Source organism: Protopterus annectens, chromosome 6.part0, assembly GCF_019279795.1.
Source record: "Protopterus annectens isolate FY-2018-M chromosome 6.part0, PAN1.0, whole genome shotgun sequence".
Taxonomy (NCBI): Eukaryota; Metazoa; Chordata; order Ceratodontiformes; family Protopteridae; genus Protopterus; species Protopterus annectens.
The window spans coordinates 413,749,083-413,770,463 of NC_056737.1; the positions used below are offsets into that span (position 1 = coordinate 413,749,083).

The following is a 21,381-nucleotide window of genomic DNA, read 5'->3' on the forward strand; positions in this document are numbered from 1 at the left end:
TTTATACCTGATGACCTTTGTCAATTTTGTAAACGTGATATCACTCTCTGAAGATATGTAATAGGCAGTACTACTACATGGTTAACGGCCTGAGACGTATTCGGCCTCTAGCATTTTGTTTCACCACAGCCCTATAAGCATGCTTTTCATCTATCTAAATCTCAACCCATCATGACTTATTCTTTGCTTAATATACCGGATAAATGGACAGTTAACCAAATCATATGGTGGTTGAATAGACCTAGGTTACTGAGCATATCCAGAGAGGGAAGCTTTCAGCTATCACAGGAAGTGAGTTTCCATTTCTTTTTTTGCCATCGAAAGAAGAAAGTCCTCTGAATCGTAACAGGATCCAGGGCTGATTTCTCCAGATTACTGCACAGATAAGACCCATTTGAGGACCACATTCCTCTCATTTTATTATTGGATTTATTATTCTCTTTCTATGTTTATGGTTATATAAAAATATTTTTTTTAATATTTTATTTCTGTCAATGTTTACAGTAATTCCTGTGGGACTTTCTGCTTTTATCAGCACTTCCTTGGCTTCTATAGGTTCATAGGTTCATAGATTCATACTAGGCTATCTGCCCTAGGGCATTTATAAGCCTAGCCAGAATGTGTTTGGCTTTCGCCACCCATTTTAAATTTATTTTGCTATGCCCTTTTTCGAGGTTAGTATACTGTGCCTCTGTCTAACAGTGACACAGAAGTGATACCCGGGGTAAACCTATGATCTCCCATCCACTCATCAAGATTCCTCTTGAAGAGAGTCAATGAGGGACTCTGCCTAACCTGGACTGGGATTTTATTCCAGAGTGAAGGGAGCCTCTGGGTTATGAATCTGTCCCTCCAGCATGTCCTATTTATTTCAGTGCTGAGGTTCAAGTCTCTTGAGCGCGTAGCTCGATGGGATTTGGATTTTCTGATGTGCATGTCCATTAATTCCGGGTTGGACATGGCTTTATACGTCAGGCACAGATCGCCTCTGAACAGGCGGTATGCCACTGAGTAGAGCTGGAGTTTCTTTAACCGGGCAGCATATGGCATCTGTTTGAGCCCTTTGATCCTCTTGGTGAGGTACTTTTGGGGTCTTTCCAGTTGCTGCAGGTGTCTGGTAAGGTACATCCCAAAAGGGGCATTGTACTCAATTATGGGCCTGATGAGGGATGAGTAAAGAGGCACGATGACCTCCCCTGATCTAGATGTGAATCCCTTCATGATTAGGTGGGCTATATAAAATGTTTTTCTAACCACTTTGGCCACGTGGTTGTCAAATGAGAGATTGCTATCAACTTGGGTCCCCAGGTCCCTAATTACTTCTTCTGTACTTAATGGATTACCACCTATGTGGTAATTTGTGGCACTTTGTTTTTGCCAAAGGGATGACTATACACTTTCGGCATTTAGCTTGAGGCCATGGCTCTGGCACCAGTTGTCTGTTTCTATCAGGCCCTTTTGGAGGATGCTTGTGTCGGCTGGAGAGTCGATTATGGCGCCCAGTTTGCAGTCATCTGCGAACTTGGTCAGCCACAGTCCTTCCGTGTTGGCCTGTACCTCCAAGAAATATATACCGAACAAGAGAGGTCCCAGGACTGAGCCTTGTGGGACACCACTTGTAACTGGTTTGGAGTCTGACATGGCTCCAGCAATTCTAACCATGTGGGTTCTGTCCTTGAGCCAGTTTGCAATCCATCTAGTGACATAGGGGTTTATATTTAAGCTGGTGAGCTTATCTATAATGCCCGAGTGGGGTATTGTATCGAAGGCTTTTGCGAGGTCCGGGTAGGCAGTGTGGACCACCTTCCCCTCGTCAATGGCCTTGGTGACTGTTTCAAAGAAATCAACAAGGTTTAAGAGGCAGGATCTGCCCTTAACAAAGCCGAACTGGGTAGGATCCAGTGTCTGTAGGTCCCCAATATCTTTATTTATGAGGTCCATGATTATCCTTTCCATAGCTTTGCAGACCAAGCTAGTCAGGCTTATGGGGCGATAGTTTCCAGGATCCGTTGAGGCACCACCTTTATGGAGAGGGACTACTGTTGCCGTACGCCACTCTTTGGGCACATATCCTGTAGTAAGGCTGAGATTGAACAGTAGTTTTATGTTTGGGTTTAGCTCTTCTTGGAGTTCATGTAGGACGCAGCCCGGGACACTGTCTGGTCCCATTGATGCTGTGTTTTTTGCTTTGGAGAGGGCGGCTCTTACCTGAGCATCTGAGATGTCAGGGGGGCAGCACTCTGCTGGGACAGATATTTGCCCTTTTGGTGGGGGGGGGGAGTTTGCGCTGAACCTGTCAGCTAGGATGTTGGCAATGTCTGTGGGTTCAGTGTATTTTTTGTAATTTTGGACTAATTCTGAGCATATCTGGGAATTACCACCCAGGTTCCTAACTTTTGAGGAAAATAAGTTTTGAGGAAACTTGTTTTAACTGTTTTTGAGGAAACTTTCACTATTTTTCTCAAAAGTACAGTGTATATGTGTGCTGTTAGACACTAGAGATGGTCTCAAATTAATCACACCCGTCTTTACTATTGTTACGCTGCCTTATTTTCATCTTTTATTAGGAAAATATTGCAAAACTTGGATTTTTTCCATCATTTATATATTATTTACTATATGTATGAATCTGCTTTGTGTGTTTTTAACATTGGATCACGGTTTTACCATGAATGAAGTTATTTGAATGTACTGTGGAGATTTTACTTTCTGTAACATGAAAATATATTATAAATTGCTATTAAATGTCATTTTATTGTAATTTAACATGGGTAAAGTGTGTAGAGCTCATTTTTAACATTGGTTTGGCACATTGACTGCTTTGGTGTTTGGACTCTGTGTACTGGAAATTCTTTAACTTCTGTCAGTTGTAATAGAATTCTGAGCACATTTTAGTCTATTATTTGTGATAATAGCACAGTTTCACAGAATTTAATTGTGTGTGGTCATACTTTTTATTTGAAAATGTAAGTGCTTATTGTGACACATTAACTAGTACTGTCAGTTTATTATTCTTGTTGGTGTTCTCTTCCCCTCTGACTTGATGGAACCTACGTCCCTCACCATCAAATCTGGTTACACCTAAAATCAAAAACAAAATAAAAATATGCCTCAGCCTGCAGTTAGTGATTCTGTCAGGGCCAGTGCATGGCCCAGAAACCACTTACCTTTTGATCTATCTCTTCCTAATATAACTTTGCAAGCCAGTATGGAACAAGGTTTATACACATCCTCCGGGGCTGTTCCAGTACCTAGCACAGGCATGGGAGAACCTAACCCTTTAGGTGTAAGAGTAGTCTGGGGTAAAAGAACCCTTGCCAGACATAACACAAAATCCCTGTTCTTTATTTATCTAGTAGTGACGTTCACAAAAAAAAAAAAAAAAGAAACAGAAGCTTCATCATACAGCTGATAATCACATTGCAGCTGTGTGCCATTTAGCATCCTTCCTCACAACGTCTGACTGCATTTACATCCATATTGTACAAGAGGACGTAAATGCGATCGACCGTTGTGCAGACAGACGTTAAGAGAAGTGCAATACAAAGTATATAGTGTTTGCTTAACATCCATGCCACTTAAAGTTTTATGGGATAGAACCTATCCCGATGTTAAGTGACGCATACCTCTATAGCTGTTTATAAGGTTGTCATGGTATCCTTGGCTAAGAGTGCTCTGAGGACAGCTATTTCTGATGGCTGTCTTCCCATACATGACTCTAGTATTAGTTTGCTTAGAGACCTTTTGTTGTTTCAAATAATGATGAAGAATCTGATGAGGGCAATAGTACTTATCTACTTGTCACTGTGTCCACTCACGCTGATTCTTCAGAAGTTGAACCTGAGATTAAATCCAGACAAGTGCTCTCTTTCTTCAGTGATTGCTAGATTTAGTGATGTTTTTAAATGGGACCATTCAGGAACAACCCTAGAACTTGGCAGAGTATATGACTTTATAGAGGATGAGATATCCAATTCTCTGTCTATCCACTCTCTCTTACAGGCTTTGGAAGATGTTTATAAAGCTGCTCGCAGGACATTAGTATCTATACCAGCAGTCCCTAAAAAGGCTCTGAGAAAATATAGTCTCCTTGGGTATGACAGGTCTCTTTTCTTATTTTACTGCTGACCCAGCTATGTTCTCCCTAGCTGCCTGCTCAACTAAAAAGCCCTTGGCTTCATCCACTCCAGCGCCCCTTGATAACAAGGGAAAATGGTTAGATCTTCAGGGCAAAAGGATGCCTCTTTCTAGTAATCTTGCCTTTAGAATGTTAGGTTATCAAGGCTATGTGTGGAAATTTATTTTAGAGTATACATACCATTTGGATGTTTTTTGTTGCATACTTACTTGTAGAGCAAAAGTCTTATATGATCAAACTTGTTTCTAAACATGCTTTGAGAGTTGTACATAAATGTACAGATACAGTCTGAAGAAATGCTGTTTCATCTGCTATATTAAGGCAGTATGCTTAATCACATGATCAGAGCTTCTCTGACAACTTAAAAGTCAAAATTTTGAATGTACTTTTAAGTTCAGAATAAGTGTTTGGGCCTTCTGCTACACAAATTCTCAAAAGGTGGAAAGGCAGGAAAATAATTCTTTGAAACCAAACAAGAGGGATTCTTTTCCAAAAAAGGATCAACCCCCTGCAAAGAAATGATTATGTTCAATCACAGAGCCAGCCCCCCCCCCCCATCATTTTCTTCCTCCTTCCACCAGCCTCTCTCTCAGCTCTGCATCCTGACTATGATTAGTTTCAGACAAGTGGGTTCTGAGAATAATTTGAGAAGATACACTTGGCAGTGCATAGAAAATCCTCCCCCTTTTAAGGGAATTCCCCCAGACCCACCATACCAGACAGAGCTGTTTCCTCCAGTGCTCCATCACATGGTTAACGCAGGGTCATAAAAGCAGTACCTGTGATACACAAAGACAAAGGATTTTACCTCAGAATAATGTTGGTACCAGAAAAGAGCACTCCTGGACACCAATTATAGAGTTGTCATTTATAAACACCTTTGTAAAAGTTCCAAAATTCAAAATGCCTTGCTTCCAGATCACTGTTTCATGGTGACTCTAGATCTCAAGATGCTTATCATCATATTCCTATTGCTCCAAATTTCAGGAAATTTTGAGATTTGGTGTGTCTGGCTTACATTATCAGTTTTCTGCATTACCCTTTGGGCTATCTATTGCACTTCGAGTGTGTACAAACTGTCTGGCCCCAGTGGTTGCCTGTTGCACAACATAAGCATCCACATTTTCCTTATTTAGATGACTTGATGATTTGTGCAGATTCTGTATCCATGTGCTTGAATTTCTTTGACAAGGTCACATCCCCCTTTCCCACCTGGGCTTCAAACTGAATCTTCAAAAGTCCTACTTCACACTCTGTCAATAAATTGTTTTCCTGTGGTGTTGAATAGATGCAGTAAAAGGATGGTCTTCCTGCCAAAAGACAACATTCTGACTTATCAGGGCATTTTCTTTGAGTTGTCTCTTCTAGATGTGGCTTCAGGAAGAGAATTCCTCAAAATTTGATGGCCTCGTGACATCAGCGATCATCATGATAACACTAGCCAGATTACACATGATAAACGTTCAGTGGTACCTGAAGAAATGCTGAATCCAGCACATTCATCCCTTGGATTTCCAGGTACCGAAACTGGATTTGTGAAACAAGAACTGCAGTTGAGGAGGGAACAATTATCTTTGAATCCAGGACTTCCTTTCTCTCTTTCTTCATACCCTAATACAATCTGTCTAGACAAACTCTTCAGATTTTGCATGGGGAGCAGTATCCATGGGATTTGAAGTGCAAGGCTTGTGGGGTCCTCAGGACATGCCAAAACACATACAAGCAAAAGGGATGTTGACAATGGTGCATGCCTTAAAAGTTATTTACCATGTATGTACTCTGGGTCCTGTTCTAGTGGTCACAAACAACACTACTGTAATGTGGTATCTGAACAAACAAGGGGGTACAAGATCATACCCTCTTTGCTAGTTAGCAGTGATGGCCTGGGAGCTGGCTCTACAGCATTGTCTGATTTTTAAGGCCTCATACATTTTATCAAAGTAAAACACAGTGGCAGACAGACTAAGAAGATCCTAGACAGACCCTCACAATTTGGAGCTCCATGTAGAGATCTTCCAGGACTTGATCCAGATGTAGGGAACATCAAGTAGATTTTGTCACCTTTCAAAACAGACAACTGAAAACAGTCCATTTGCACCAAAGTTGTTTCTGAATTTACCATGAATCAAGCCATCAGTTTCACAGTGTTCTATCTTGATCCAAAAAATAAGGGAGCAAAGATTCTACATACCTTGAATATGCACAGGCAGCTCAAGTACTACCTTGACAGAACAAAGCCTTTTATGAAAGCTAAACATTATTTATTCATTTTGTGACAATGATTGACGTTGCCTGTATTTTTTTTTATTTTATCATTTTGAGTATTTTCAGGAAAGTGTATTTTTGGTACTGTTTTTTTTTTTTTGGTAAAGCGTTACTTGGTGTGGTAAATTCATTGAAAAGTATATTGATAATATGAGGGGTTAATTATACCTAACCCTAATGGGGTACAGGTTTTACCATTTCAAGTCTGCCTGTTAGTATGTTAAACATATGGCTAACAACTTTAGTAATTCTACATCTGAAAGCAATTGTTTAAAATATGTCTTGAACTGTCAGCTGTAAAGAACAGCATTTAGATAAACTTGGGTGATAACATTTTGCTCTTACAGATTATGTGCCACCAGACTCCTAGCTGGTGTAAGGAAACCTATAATATACACTTGCTTAGATTTTTTTCTCTACATAAAAAACAATTTATTTTGTATAAACAGATACAGCTACAGCAAAGGCTACAGGCTCACCCTATAGATCACACCACTGTGTATCTTTAAAACAACTTAAATGGTTGGAACAACCTCACCTGCTTCTATACAATCAACTAACCTTAGCCCATAAAATCCTACACCACCCTGAGAAAAGTCCCACACACCAAAACCTATTACGCTCTTATTCTTGCAATAGAACCCTACAATCCAACAATAAACTCCTTCTTAAGGTAACCAAAGCCAAAAATACAGCTGGAAACTCCCTTTTCTCTAACTACATAGCAGATACAGGAAACGGTCTACCCAACCACATCTCATCCAATACTTCCTTAGGACAGTTCAAAAAGTCCCTAAAAGCATACTTAACTAATACCTGATTGTTCCTGCACAAATCCTGGTTAGTACCTACCCATATACCTCCCCCTCTATCTCTCCTAAAAGAACTCTATCACTTACCTCATCTGTTCATACTACAGGAACATATGGCACTAGAATAAATTTTATATATATTCAAAAACACATGTATTCTGATGAGTTACCTGTCTGTATATGTACAAAGGTTACCTTAAATGGTGTGTAATTTTGTACCTTTTTGAGTATCTAATTCTGAATATATATGTTATTTTCTATCTATTTTCTTTAAGTTTATATTTTTGAATTATCTGTATGTTACTATAATTAGTTATGCAAGAGGAGCTTTTCTCCCCGGACCTCCGCTGAAAATGGACATGAGTCCAGTCAAACTTTCCCAGTAAACAAATGTCAAATAAATAAATAAAATAATAAATAACTATATAAAAGTGAGGACAAGAAAATGTAGCCTCTTCCTGGGTATGATTATTGCATCACCCCCCCCCCAAGGTTTTTGAATTAGTGTTATTATAAAAGGAAAAAATAACTTAAATGCTTTTTATCTCCAGAAATGTAAATTGGATGTTTTTCTCTATGAAAGCATTGTTATTCGCTTGCTGTTATCAAAGAGCACCTGTTTATTCTACCACAATGCATTTGATAGTCATTTGTAGAACTGATGAACAGAATGTCATGATAGTGCTAGGTCATTAATGCAACTGCATACTGTAGTAATGCATGGTAAAAAAATGACATATTAACATAAAGCTGTGAGAAGACAAATATCAACATTTCTGACCCCCACATTTAAGAGTGTATGCAAAAGTTAGCATTTAATGTATTTTCTCCTTTGTCACTTAGGAAAAAGAAATGGAGAAGCAGAAAATGCTATACCAACAAGCAAGACTTCATGATCGTGGGGCTGCTGAAATGGTACTTCAAATGATAAGTGCCAGCAAAGGTAATGTCTGTCTGTGAATGATCAATCACATTAAGACTCATATGACAATATACATTTACAATGAGGCTCAAATCTTGTCTCCAGAGAGCAGTGATTAGTAAGACCAATTAATCACAAAATGACGCACATGGCAGTACTTAGAATTTTTGTTTCTTTCTCAGAGTTTAATGGCTTTCTTTATGCAGTGATTTTAATGAGGTGTTTATTTTTTACAGGTGAAATGGGTCGTATGGTGGTTGCTACACTGAAGCTTGGCATTGCCATCTTAAATGGTGGTAATACTACAGTGCAACAGGTAATAGCATCTAAGGAAGTAGACACATTAAAATGTTAGCAAAACTGAAGAAAGCAAGGAAGGGAAGCAAACTAATGTGACATTGTTCACATTTAATTTATTTCATATTATTTTTAAGGTTATTATATAATTTCCTTCATTCATGCAATTCCTCATTTTCTTATCTGACACAAAATAACCATATGAATACTCAGTTTCCAGAACAAAAGTAAACTGGAGGTACAATTCAAAATCACAGTATAAAAAGAGTCTACCTTATTTCCATATATGAGTTATGGAGCAATGTACTATCATCATGGGACATCAACCCCCTTCCCAAAAAGACATATAAATTACTTAGATATATCAAGTCATCAGGGGCTACAAAGCTGCCTAGAATTTCCAAATGACCAAATGTCTGGCATTATTAGATATGCTGACTGTGTTAAAAGTGACTCATTAGTAGAATGATAAATTGGTCCAGATAAACAATGCAGGTCAGATAGTACAACCTTCTGAGGAATCTAGGACAATATAATGGGAAACTGTTATTTTCCTAGGTTGCCAGTTTGTAGCAGTAATGCATATATTTGCTCTGTGCATAATCATGGTATAAACAGACTGTGTATGTTTATTATGAGATATTTTGCCTAGACTGAGGCAGTTTAATATCAGAACCACCTGCTCTTTGAGCTCTGATTTAGTATATTGAAGACTTCATGATAGATTATCAATAGCCCTAGACCCTTCAATCCTCACCCTTTAGTGAAAACAAATTTCCAATGGTCCTGTAATATCACATGCTATCTGCTAGTCTATAATTCCCTACTGATACCTTCCTTCCCTTTCCAGTCCCAAGCCCAGTAAAGTAATATGCAATCTGATATCTCTCCAGTTAACCTTCTGATAATGTTTAGTGTCCATTGTGTTCCTCCACCTACCCACCCACCCACCCACCCCCCTTTGTCTGGCACTTGGTGAAATTAATTACTTAGACACTGGGTAGAAATGGATTTATATCTAATATATATAGAAAATCGACATTTAGCAATATGTATTTTCATTTTAACAGTTGCCACTCCTTTACATGTTAGAAGAGTATATTTAGGAGACAGTGTATTAGAACAACTAGAATGGTATCTAACAGAGACCTACTAAAGATAGAGATGGAAAGGCTTTGTAATATGTTTATATTTAGAGGTTACCCAAGAAAGTTAGTGGGGAATATTCCTAAGGCCATATTAGAAGGGTGGGGTATTAGGTTCAAGTCCTTATTAGGTGAAGATTTAGTTGAACATAATGACCACAGTGAAAAAGATATAAAGAAAGATAAGGGCTTTGAGAGATTAATGGTTTTAAAATATTCAAGTGAAATAACTTGCAGTTGAAAAGACTGTGAACAACAACTGGAATATTTTTAAGGTAAACACATTTATACTTGATACATTAGGTACTGAACCCCATTTTGTTTATAAGACAGCAGATAACAAGAATAGTCTTTTGGGAAAAAAATTTATTTTCTTACAAAGACATAAAGGGTATGATGAAATGTGACAAAAGTAATTATTGTACAGACATTTTAGAAGGATAAAAGTTATACTTAAATGAAGCAAACAATGGATACATTAAATTAAAACATGGAACACCTACATCTAGTAAAGTTGTTTGTATTACAAAATGTTCTCTCTGCTCAGCATTATATATATGCAAGACAGAAAGAAAACTAAATAGGAGGATGCATGAATACAAATATAATGTAAGAAACAAGAATATTAATAATGATTTATTTAAGCACTCCACTATTTGTTCTGCCTTTGTTGGTTTTAAATTTACTATTTTGGATAGGGTTGACTCAGATTTCAGGGGAGGTAGCTAGGAGACAAAACTTGAATATACAGAATTATATTGGCAGCTGAGGCTTAATGCCACCCCCCACCCCCAGTATCAATAAAAGTTTATAATGTTTAGATACAGCTGTATTTTTTAATAAATTTTAATAATGTTTTAATAATTGACGTATTATTGTATTACACTACTTATCATTCACAAAATTCATTCTTCACAAGTTTGTATTTCATTTTATATTTTTAAAGAATAGTTATTTATCTCTTCATTATTTATTTCTTAAATGTTTTATTTGTACAATTGGTTAGGTCCCTTTAAGAAACTTCTTCAGGAGCTGTTCAAATAAGGAATAATTGAAATGGAAGTTGTTAATTAATAATTGATAAATGTTTTATTAGTTAATTGATTGTATTCACTCAGCATTCATAAAAGGATTACTTATGACAGTTTAGTTCTGATGAAGTCTGTGTTTTGTACAAAAATGCTGATTTTAATTCTATAGCGTTAAACGCGTTGGTTGTACACTTGCGTGTGGTGAATAAAGACATAAAATGTACAAATATAATTGTTTGGGCTCCTTTACCATTCCAGCACAGGTTTAAGATTAATTTAATGGTGACAGATGGTCAACTTCTTAATCAAATGAGGAGCCAAATGTCTATAAGAAAAAAACAATTAAAAGCATCTTTCAAGTTTTCATAAAAGAGAACAGAAATCTCTTATGTTATCTACCTAATACACCCTTGTATGTGTGCTGACATTGTATTGTGTTTGCGTAATCTGATGTATGCAATTTGTAGCCAGATTATGTAATTTAGAGGCTATATAACCCTGTAATTTACAGGTGAACGATTTATTGAAGACTGTATATTCCAAGGATATGTGAAAATAAACTTTAAACAAGTATTTGTTCTAGTAAGAAAAGCTTAAATCGATACATACATGATATGGGCCAGTGGCAGTGTCTTCCATATTCATTCTCCTGGCAATGTAACATACATTCTGGTGACAGCAAAGGTGTTTTCTTATCTCTTCCTTGTAAATTTCTATATGGCTGTTTGCAGCTGATAATTCTGAATGCATTGTCTTTCTCTCTGTGGATGAGAGAATAGTTGTTCCAGATAGTGCCATATATTGTACATGATGTTCGAATGAACATTTGGTGGGCTAGAATACTGGTGGGTCAGATGAGCAGAGAAGCATTAAAATACCAGATAATTACAGGCTTTAGCAGGACTTGGACTAGGAACAGGGCAGACCACTTTACCACCCAGGTAAAGTTTACTTTCCTCCAAAGCTTTCTTCCAGAACTTCTGCCAACTGTTTTGACCCTGACTGGAGATAGTAAGACTAACAAAGAAATTGTCTATTTCATCATTGATAATTATCCAAGCTATTCTGAAGTGTAAAGTAAAATATAAACCAATTGTGTCATCTTTCACGTAGTAAAATATAAAACAAAGACATCATTTTTTACTTTGTCTTTACTCCGTTTGTTATAAATAAAGAAATAGTTGCAGGTATTATACTGTTTTACATTTTTTTCTCCAAAATGCAATACAATTTTATGTGCAGAACTATTTATATCCCGTATTGTTTTAAAATAATTTTCTGATAACTGATAAAATAGAAAAGAAAAAAATATATAGAGACTATCAGAGTTGCCTCCATGACAGTATTTGAGATCTGTTTGTTGATTACAAATTAAAAAAAAAACTGAGGCAAAAGCGTACACTTCCATATGAAGAAAGGTAAGGGTAACAAGGAGGCACTATACCTCTCAAATGCCCCCTGATTTCCAGGGATGTCCCTGATTTAGACTCCAAAATTTAGCTCTGTCCCTCTTAATCCCTCCTAAAACTGGTGACTCTTGGAGGAAAGGTGGTTATTTATACTCAATAAATAATGGCAGTAAGTAAGAGTTATAGATTTCTTTTATTTCACAAAATGTATAGTAATTAACATTCATTTATTCTGCCAATGTTTCAAGTTAATAGTATTAAAAGTTTACAAATGTCCTTGATGATCCCTGATTTTTTCTGGGTTTGTCCCTGATTCTGTTGAAATATATCCGTGATTATTTGAGAACTATGGGAGGCACTGATGTATAATATTGCTTTAGTAATGCTATCAGATACCATAATGAGAAGTAATTTATTCTCTGCAACTATTTATGTTGCCTGAGAGCCATGCAGAAGACTGTACAGTAATAATAGTGTTGCCACCAGTGCAATTGTATTGTTCCAAAAGTTAAAGATGCTCAAGTGTCACTAAACAATGCTAAAATAATGTTCAGCTTTACTAAGAGGAAAAAGAAAGGAATGTGAAACTCTGGCTTATATGCTCATATATGACATATTTTATACCAGAGATGCCCTGAAAAACTGAAAACAACTAGGGATAATGTAGTGCCCTGAACTGCAATTTGTTGACAATGGTTTCTGCAAGGCAAGCACTCCAAACAGTGATGTTTTCATTAAAAATAATGACCGTAAACCCAAAATAGTCATCTGACAACTGACCAACTACCATTTTACCAGTCATCAGTTTACTTAACACATCTTACTGAAAACTGCATTTATTAAAATTTAGTAGTAAGCCTGGCTTGATATTTTTGTTTTTAAGTTTTTAAATGTTATTTTATTATCCTGCTGTACTTATTTTAGATTTGCTGCCTCTTGTTGTAAATGTTATCGTCCTTTTATTGTTTGTTTTATCATTTATTCCATCCAATTTTATTACTAAATTAACTTGAACTTTAATTTGAAAATTAAAAATCACCAAGAAGTTCAGAAAATTATATCTTGCATGATTCAGTTCAAAACTGATGACTGTAAGTGGATGCAATGTGGCATCTCAAAAAAATGTCCAACCCTCAAACTCCTCCCCTTTGCCTGGAATGCACCTCACTTCCCTGTTTTTCCATTGTTTGTCAGTGAACACTTCAGGCAAATCTTCTAGTCATCATATTTTTTTGCTTTTATTATTGAAAACAAGCACCCTTTTCTTCACAGTTCTATAATTATTTAGTGGTGTTCAGCTTTTGGACAGTTACTTGAAATTTTTAATTTTTTTTTTTTTTAAATAAATCGATCTGATGTTGTCAGTTTTCATTCATCCTCAACAAATGGGTTTGGATCCGATGTTGGATCCAACTCAGTCGTTACAATAGCTCATGGAAACCTTCAAGCTCTCCAGCTCTCTCTCTCCCCCTCCCCATAATGCATTGCTAAAATGTCACCTCAGATCTCGTTTGCCTCTTTCATGTTCAGATATGGTTACTGCAGAGCTCTTGAGTTGCATTTATTTCTACAGATAAGTGGAATTTTCTTCTTTCTTGTATTTTAAATCTAACTATTCCTTCTTTGTTTCCACTTCTACCTTGAGATTTTCATTTTTTTCCCTTATATATAATAAAAAAGTCCTATACTTCTCCCCTGTTCTTCTCTCTACTGTAAAGCCCCTTTTCTTCTGTTCTCAGTATGTGTCTCTCTCCCCTCTCTCTATCTATCTCTCTCTCTCTTTCTTTAGAGATAATATCAGAGAAGGGATTTAAGAAGTGTGCCAAGTGCAGGCACAAAATGCCTTTTTTGGATGCACACTCTCTGTGCCTCTATTCCTTGGGTCCTGACAATAAGAATAAACAATGTGTAATTTGTGGGGCTTTTAATTCTCAAGCCCTCACAGAAAGAAACAACAAGCTGATTTTGAAGGGCCTGTTAACATCTTCTTTCTCACAGACACTATCCAGTGATCAGCCTTCAACCTTGAAGCAAAGGGACTATTCCAAGAATCCCAGATTGGCTGAGGTGCTATCTTCCTTGGAGCCAAAGAAGAAGGTCCCTAGATCAGATCCGACCTCACCTACCACGTTGAAGGTCTCAGATCCAAAGAAATATTTTGTTATAGAGCCAAAGAAGAAATCTTTATCTGATTTGAAAGTTTTGGATCCGATACGCCTGCCTCAGACATCCTACTCTCCATCCTTTGACCCGGCATTGTCTCAACTACCTTCCCTTTTCCTGGAGAGACATTCTAGATCTGCATCTATTGTGTCCTCGTATACCTCCCAAAGGCTTACACAAGTGGACATGGTGAGGATGATGAGAGAGCTGGTCACAGAGCAAATTCAGAAGAGTACATTGTTAGCCTTACCCCATCAGATCCAGAACTTTGCCCAGTTTCCATTCTTCCTTTGACTGATTCTTTAGTTTCAGAGTTATTTGATCCAAGCACTCCAGGCCCATCTGGGTCAGATCCAAGGAGGTTGGTCTCTTTGCATTCAACAATGATCTTGAGTTTCTCCACTCCGACATTTTTGGATCTAGATGGCTGCTGGAGCCAAGACATCCACTTCAAGTCTGGGAGGTTTGGATAGACTCTGATGTTTTTGGAGCCTTCCCTCAGTCTCGGAGCTTTGGCACTTGGACATTTCAGTTCTGACTTCCTCCTCAGGTGGCCAACCTGTGGGGGGTGGAGAACCAGTGGACCAGAGACCCTTATCCTCTGCTCTGTTGCTTTCCTCCTCCCCGGGGAGGTCTGCTTTCAAGGTGGTACAGAGGGTCTTCATTCAACCTTTAGGTCAGACTGGCCTTCCCACCGCAGATCCACCTCTGTCCACCCAGCTGAGTCTGCCAAGTGATCCATACCACTTGACACCACAGGGGCAGCAGCCTAGGGCTTCCAGTCAACCCACTCAGGTATCCCTAGCTCTTCATATACTTCTCCAGACTATCCCACCAAAGAAGTCCCTCGGAAGAGAAGGTGTAAGAGGAAACACCTGAACTCGCCTAAAGACTCTGTTACCACGGGGACTGACTTTGATCAAGGAGAAGAGTTCCCCAATCCACCACCCAAAGTCATCTCCTTCAGAGACATCCTTGAGCTCCTGAAACAAAGGGGTGGTTGGTCTGCCCACAACCCTTCTTCTCAGGAGTCGATATCGGGAAGCTTTTGGTACTGGCCCATCTTCCTCCTGGGTGACTGTCTCTCAATGAATTAGTGAATTTGATTCATCGGAAGACATAGACGGAGCCAGATATGGTACAGCCTATTCCAAAATGCCCTGACAAAATTATGGCACCCTGGTAGAAAGGCAGCACTGGGGTATACCGCTTGATGCTATGGTAGTGGCAGCATCTAAGAAGGAACTCATTGAGGAGAATTCAACTGTCCATCCTCCCAACAGAGAGCCCAGGTCGATGTACAGACTGGGGAAATGAGTCTAGGCTTCAGCAACTTTTTCTATCCATTCACTGAACTATCTGACCCATTTTATGAGGCTGCAAAGAGACTTACTCAGGGAACTTTCCAACACATTGTCAAGCATCACTGCTGAAGTGGTTCAGGCTTCTGTGACCCCTCAGTTGACTATGTTACAATCTGTAGTAAATTCGTCCATGCAGCTTCTATCCAGTGCAACAGAGGGTGCTGCAAGGGTGGTGAGTTCAGGCTTAGCCATGAGGAGACAAGTCTGGATGCACCTTTGTGACTTTGTGGAGCCTTTTAAGTCTTCATTTATCAATGCTCCATTTGGTGGATCTTCGTTCTTTGGCCCAACAGCTAAAGAGATACTTTCCAGGTATGAAAAGAATGGGAAGGCCCTGTCTGCTGTTGGAGTATGTTTTTTGACCTCCAATGAACATTTTCGAGGAATCAACAAGGGAGTCATAAGATATGGTTTAGAAAATCTCAGGGTCCCTTCCCTGACACATGTGGACCCGGCTGTCAGGCAGAGGAGGAAACAACAATAATAGAAGATGCCCACAAGGCAGAAGAGGACCGCAAAATACTGGGTGCAGAGATACTTTATTTGATAAACCCTATCAGTGCTCCTGAAAGGAGGCCTGATTGCCATCCTCTAGAGCTAGTCGGGGGATGTTTTTTTTCTGCACCAAACAGCCTAGCTAAATTTAATGAATGATACCTGGGTGCAGAGGATTGGGTGGCCATGGTGGTGCAGCAGTTAGTGTTGCCGTCTCACAGCAAGAGGTTCTCCAGTTCAATCCTCGGCTGGGGTGCCTTCTGTGCGGAGTCTGCATGTCCTCCCTGTGGTCATGTGGGTTTCCTCTGCGTGCTCCCGTTTCCTCCCACATCCCAAAGACATGCTGTAGGTGGATTGGACACTCTAAATTGGCCCTAGGTGTGAGTGTGTGCCTTCTGTGGAAGGTTGGGCGCCGAGCTGGCAACTCGACACCATAAAAACTCCACTGCCAATCATGAGCGGACAGGTGATCCGCTGTGGTGGCCCCTAACTGGGAAAAGCCAAAAGAAGAAGACCTGGGTGCAGAGGATTATTACCAGAGGTTATTGTATATCCTTATCCCTTCCACCACCACTATCAGAAAAGATACTGGATGTTCCACCCAGTCAGCAGGAGGCAGCAACTTTACAAATATAACAGTTGCTAGAAAAAAGACTCATCCAAGAGGTTCCACCAGACCAAATAGGCTCCATTACTTACTCAAGATTCATTTAGTTCCCAAAAAACAGGGGACTGGAGACCAATACTGGATCTTGGCATGCTAAACCAAGTCAGTCATGCATACCAAGTTCCAGATGGTCACAGTACAGTCCATTCTGCCCTCTCTGAGCAAAGACAATTGGCTGTGCTCAACAGACCTCCAGGATGCATACTATCACATAAAGATGAAGAAGTGGTCCAGGAGGTACCTTCACTTGTGGGTGGGAGCCAGGCACATCCAGTTCAGAGCACTGCCCTTTGGTCTCTCCACAGCCCCCAGAGTGTTTACTAAATGCATGGTAGTGATGACAGCTCACCTGAGACTGCACAGAATCTGGGTGTTCCATTATCTGGATGACTGGCTCATCACAGCCCCAACCAAGCATCAACTAGTACAAGTGACACATCAATAATTACAGACTTGTTCGACGCTGGGAATCACCATAAAACATCAAAAGTCACAACTACAAACCAACCAAAGGCTAGACTTCAATGGCACAATCTTTGACATATCATCTTATTGCATCCGTACCCTTACCTCGACTTCACAACATCAGAAACCAAACCAGAAAAAATAGTTTGCAGTTCAAAGATATCTGTCAAAAAATTGCTACAAGCCCTGAGTTCAATGGCGGTGGCTATTACTCTACTATCCCTTGCGAGGTACCATATGAGAGTTCTTCAGTGGATGTTACTAACCCAATGGTCCTACCTTATTCATCCTGTGTCTTCAAAGATCAGGATAACACAAACTTGCAAGGAGAATCTTGCATGTTGAATTCGTTCAGATCACCCTCAGCAAGGCCGCCCATTCTCTCCACCCCAACCCAAGGCTGTAGTGACAACGGATGCTTCCCAGACAGGATGGAGGGGGGGTCATTTTCTGGGAAAGACAGTTCAAGGCACTTAGTCCCGTGAGGAGGCTAATTTGCACATAAATGTTCTAGAGATGGGTGCTGTTAGCGCTGCCAGCATTTCAAGGCTCCCTACCTCTAGGAATGATTACAATCTAAATGGCCAACATGTCAGTAGTTTGGTATATTAACAAACAAGGAGAAACCAAGTCTTATCCCCTATGTCAAGAAGCCCTCAGAGTATGGCAGTGGGCGTTAGCCTCCAATTGCTTTCTGGTAGCGATGTACATACAGGGGAAGTCCAACGTGATAGCAGACAAACTCAGCAGGTCCATTCTGTTATCTCACGAGTGTTCCCTCAGCCACCGAGTGGCAGAGAGGATCTTTTGAAGGTGGGGGGTCAGCCCTGCTGTGCCCTATTTGCATTCCCCTTGAACAACAAATGCAGCCACTTCTTTGCCCTAATCCACCCTGCAGGGGAGTCACAGAGAGACTGGCCCCCCAGTCTGTTATATGCCCATCCCCACAATCCCCTTGAGTCCCAAGTTTTTACAGAAAGCATCCAGACTGAAGACCAGAGCAATCTTCATTGCTTCTTACTGGCCTCAACAAGTTTGATTCCCCTTCCTGTGGCCTCACCTCCTATCACCCCCATGGATTCTGGATCCAACTCCAGACCTTCTGTCTCATCCAACAGGTTGACCCATCTGGATCTGATAAGTCTCAAACTAACTGCATGGTTTCTCTAATTCCAGTGATGGCCAGGCAGTCTACACTATCCTTCCCAGTCTGCTCAATTCTCGTATCATCCCATAAACTGTCTACTAGGAAGTAGTACAAAAGTAAGTGGAAGAGGTTTGTTATCAGGGCTGAGCAAAATAACATAGAACCCTTTACAGCCCCCACTTATGCAGTCCTGCAGTTTCTAGCAGTGTTATTTAATAAAGGGTTAAGTGCATCTACCATTATGGTACAATTGGCAGCAATTTCGAATTTCCACATAGGACTTTCTGATTCTATCTTAGCCTGAGTGAAAATTTGTGAAGTTTTTTTCTAAAATGTGCACTACTACTGAGACCCCCCCCCCCCCTTTGAAAGATCCCGTTTTCCCTTGGGACTTAACCTTAGTCTACCAGAATCTAACTCAACCCCTCCCCTTTGAACCAGCAGCCAAGTGTGACTTAAAATTCCTTTCTTGGAAGACTGTCTTCCTAGTAGCCATAATCTCAGTCAGAAGAATTTCAGAAATTCAAGCATTGACCTCAAAACCCCCTTATCTCATCTTTCATAAGGACAGTTTCTTTATGTACCAATGCTTCATTTCTACAGAAGGTAGTATCAGAATCAAATATTAATCAGGTCATCAACCTACTAGTATTTTTCCCAAATATCAGTAACAAAGGAAAGTTTCTACTCCATTCATTGGATGTGCATAGACAATTATGCTTCTATTTACATCGGACTAAAGTTTTTGGAAATCAGAGCAGCTTTTTATCTCCTTGCACACCATAAATTGGGTCAGTCTGTCAAAAAGGTGACAATAGTCAAATGGATAACAAAGTGCACATGTGTGTGTGAAATTTATCTTCTACATGGTCTATTAGAGTCTCTAAAGCTATAGATATAGTCTAAGGTGACAGGTCAGCAATTTATTGTGGGTATGGGAGAGCTCAAGAGTTTGAAGGTTTCCATGAGCTGTAGTAATGTCCGAGTCAGATCTGACATTGGATCCAAGACCCATTTGTTGAGACTAATGAAAACAGACAACATAGATGGAGCATTATGGTGAGTACATAACTTCTTTTTTATTTAGTTTATTTCCCTCCACATTCCTGATTCAGGCTGTTCCATTTTTTTTCTTGTGAAGTATGTCTTTTTTTCCTTTCCCTCTTTAGTGCAAGGCTTTTTCCCCTTTTAAGTGAATTATGTTGTATTACAGTGATATTTTTTGACTGGGCTAAATGTGTATTTAGAGTGTGTTCAACATTACAGTTAATTATTGAGCTACAGTGTTTGTGACTTAGTGTTTGCTTAGTTGTTTCTTTTGATAGTTTTTAAGATTGTTGTTGAGTGATTGCTACCTTAGCTCTATGGATAAAGCCTCAGGGATTAAAAGTACTTTAGGTGTGGCTATATGATCCACCCAGGACACACACACATGACCTGTGTGTCTTATGTACGAGGGTGGAGCATTTCAGTACAAGGCATCTGTAAAATGTTTGGTTCTTGTGCTCTGCAGGAACAGTGAAATAAGACGAAAGGAGGTTAGGCTCATGAATGAAGATAGATCTCTATCTTCCAAGGTAAGAAAAGACCTTACATCTGCTAGGGTTCCTCATGAATCAGTTCAAGCATCTCTTGCAGGGGTTTCCCATTTGGAGATTTCAGTTCTTCTTCCCGATGTCACTCCAAAGAGAATTAGTGGTTTCTCCTTGACAGCAAGCTATATAGATAACTCAACTTCATCCCATTATCAGCTGTGTAATATCAGTCCATTAGGTTGGTAAGAGTCCTGCTGTGCAGCTCAAATGGGAAAAGATGATGAAAGGTGATGGCTCAAATTAAAGTTGATGTCCTCTCTTCCCCCTCATTTTCCAGGGTGGCTAGAAAAGGACCTATTCTGGTCACCTCTCCTGCTCCTACCCTGACCTTGGTTTCAGCCCTGGGAACATTGGAGACAGTTGTGGTAGTGGAGCGGTCTGCATTGGCACCAGCCACTAGGCCTCTAGATGTGATGTCATCAACTTCATTGGCTTGGCTAAGGTATTGATACTGGCCATGATGTCATCAACTTTGATGGTTTGGCTAAGGTATTGATACTGGCCCTCTCAATGCCACTGATGGTGTCAGATTCATTGGCACATCAACTTTCAGTGTCAAAACCATCTTCAGCACCCTGCCCAACCTCAGATCTGAACTTCTGTAATGTCATAATGGAATGACCTCATTGTTGGTAGTGGGACTAATGATTTCAGTACGCTTTGATTTCAGTACTTGTATGTGAGTGAACAGGTGTGATTCCAAGGCAATATCCAAAGTTATCAATGGTTGGAAAAACTCCCTTTATATGAGCTTCTTCCATGGCACCATTCAATTTGTTACCTTGGATCTTTCTTCCTTATCCCAGCAAGACCCAACGCCATACCATCTCCACAGATGTGAGCAGTCTGGAGAAGATCCTTCATCTGAACATTTGGATGAGCCCAGTCTGAGTGTTTCAAGGAAAAGGATGTGTAAGACAAGGCACTCAAATTCTCCACCAGTGTCTTCACCCCAGACCTGAATATCAGCAAGGGTGAAGCATCCATACAATCCACTCCAGTGGATGATAAATTTGCAGAAACCCTAGAGCTCATGAGGAAGAAGGGATAGTGGTCTAGAGACCTGTCCTCCCTTAAGGAGGAACTTCTTCAGGAAGCTTTTGATCTTTTGATCCATCCCACTTACAGCTTGGGTGGTCCCTCCCACAGACTTTCTGACTGGTTTGGTTGTGCACATAGCATGGTGAAAACCAGATACTGCTGTGCCACTTCCAAGGAATTGAGACAAGATTCTCCAGACTCTCAGAGGCAGACCCCCACTGGAATAAGGGGTCTGTTGCAGACTATATTGTGATGATGGCCACCACTAAAAGAGGACCTTTGAAAAGGAGTCTTCATTTCAATAACAGCTCTAAACTACCTGACACATATGACTTGTCAGTGAAGACGCTAGGCGTGCTGAAAAAGTTGCCATCTAGAGATCTACTGAAACAAATAGAACCACATCTAGCAACCATGAACAGTGC

General features: G+C 39.8%; 1 protein-coding gene across 1 annotated transcript in view; it reads left to right on the top strand.

Annotated features, from left to right (window-relative positions):
- The window catches only part of RYR3 (ryanodine receptor 3), a 3,250,282-nt gene that overhangs the window by 2,708,390 nt on the left and 520,511 nt on the right, over positions 1-21,381 (top strand). The window contains exons 79-80 of the mRNA XM_044074157.1: positions 8,059-8,158; positions 8,374-8,453. Of these exons, the coding sequence (XP_043930092.1) occupies positions 8,059-8,158; positions 8,374-8,453 (180 nt within the window). The remainder of the gene's footprint in view (positions 1-8,058; positions 8,159-8,373; positions 8,454-21,381) is intronic.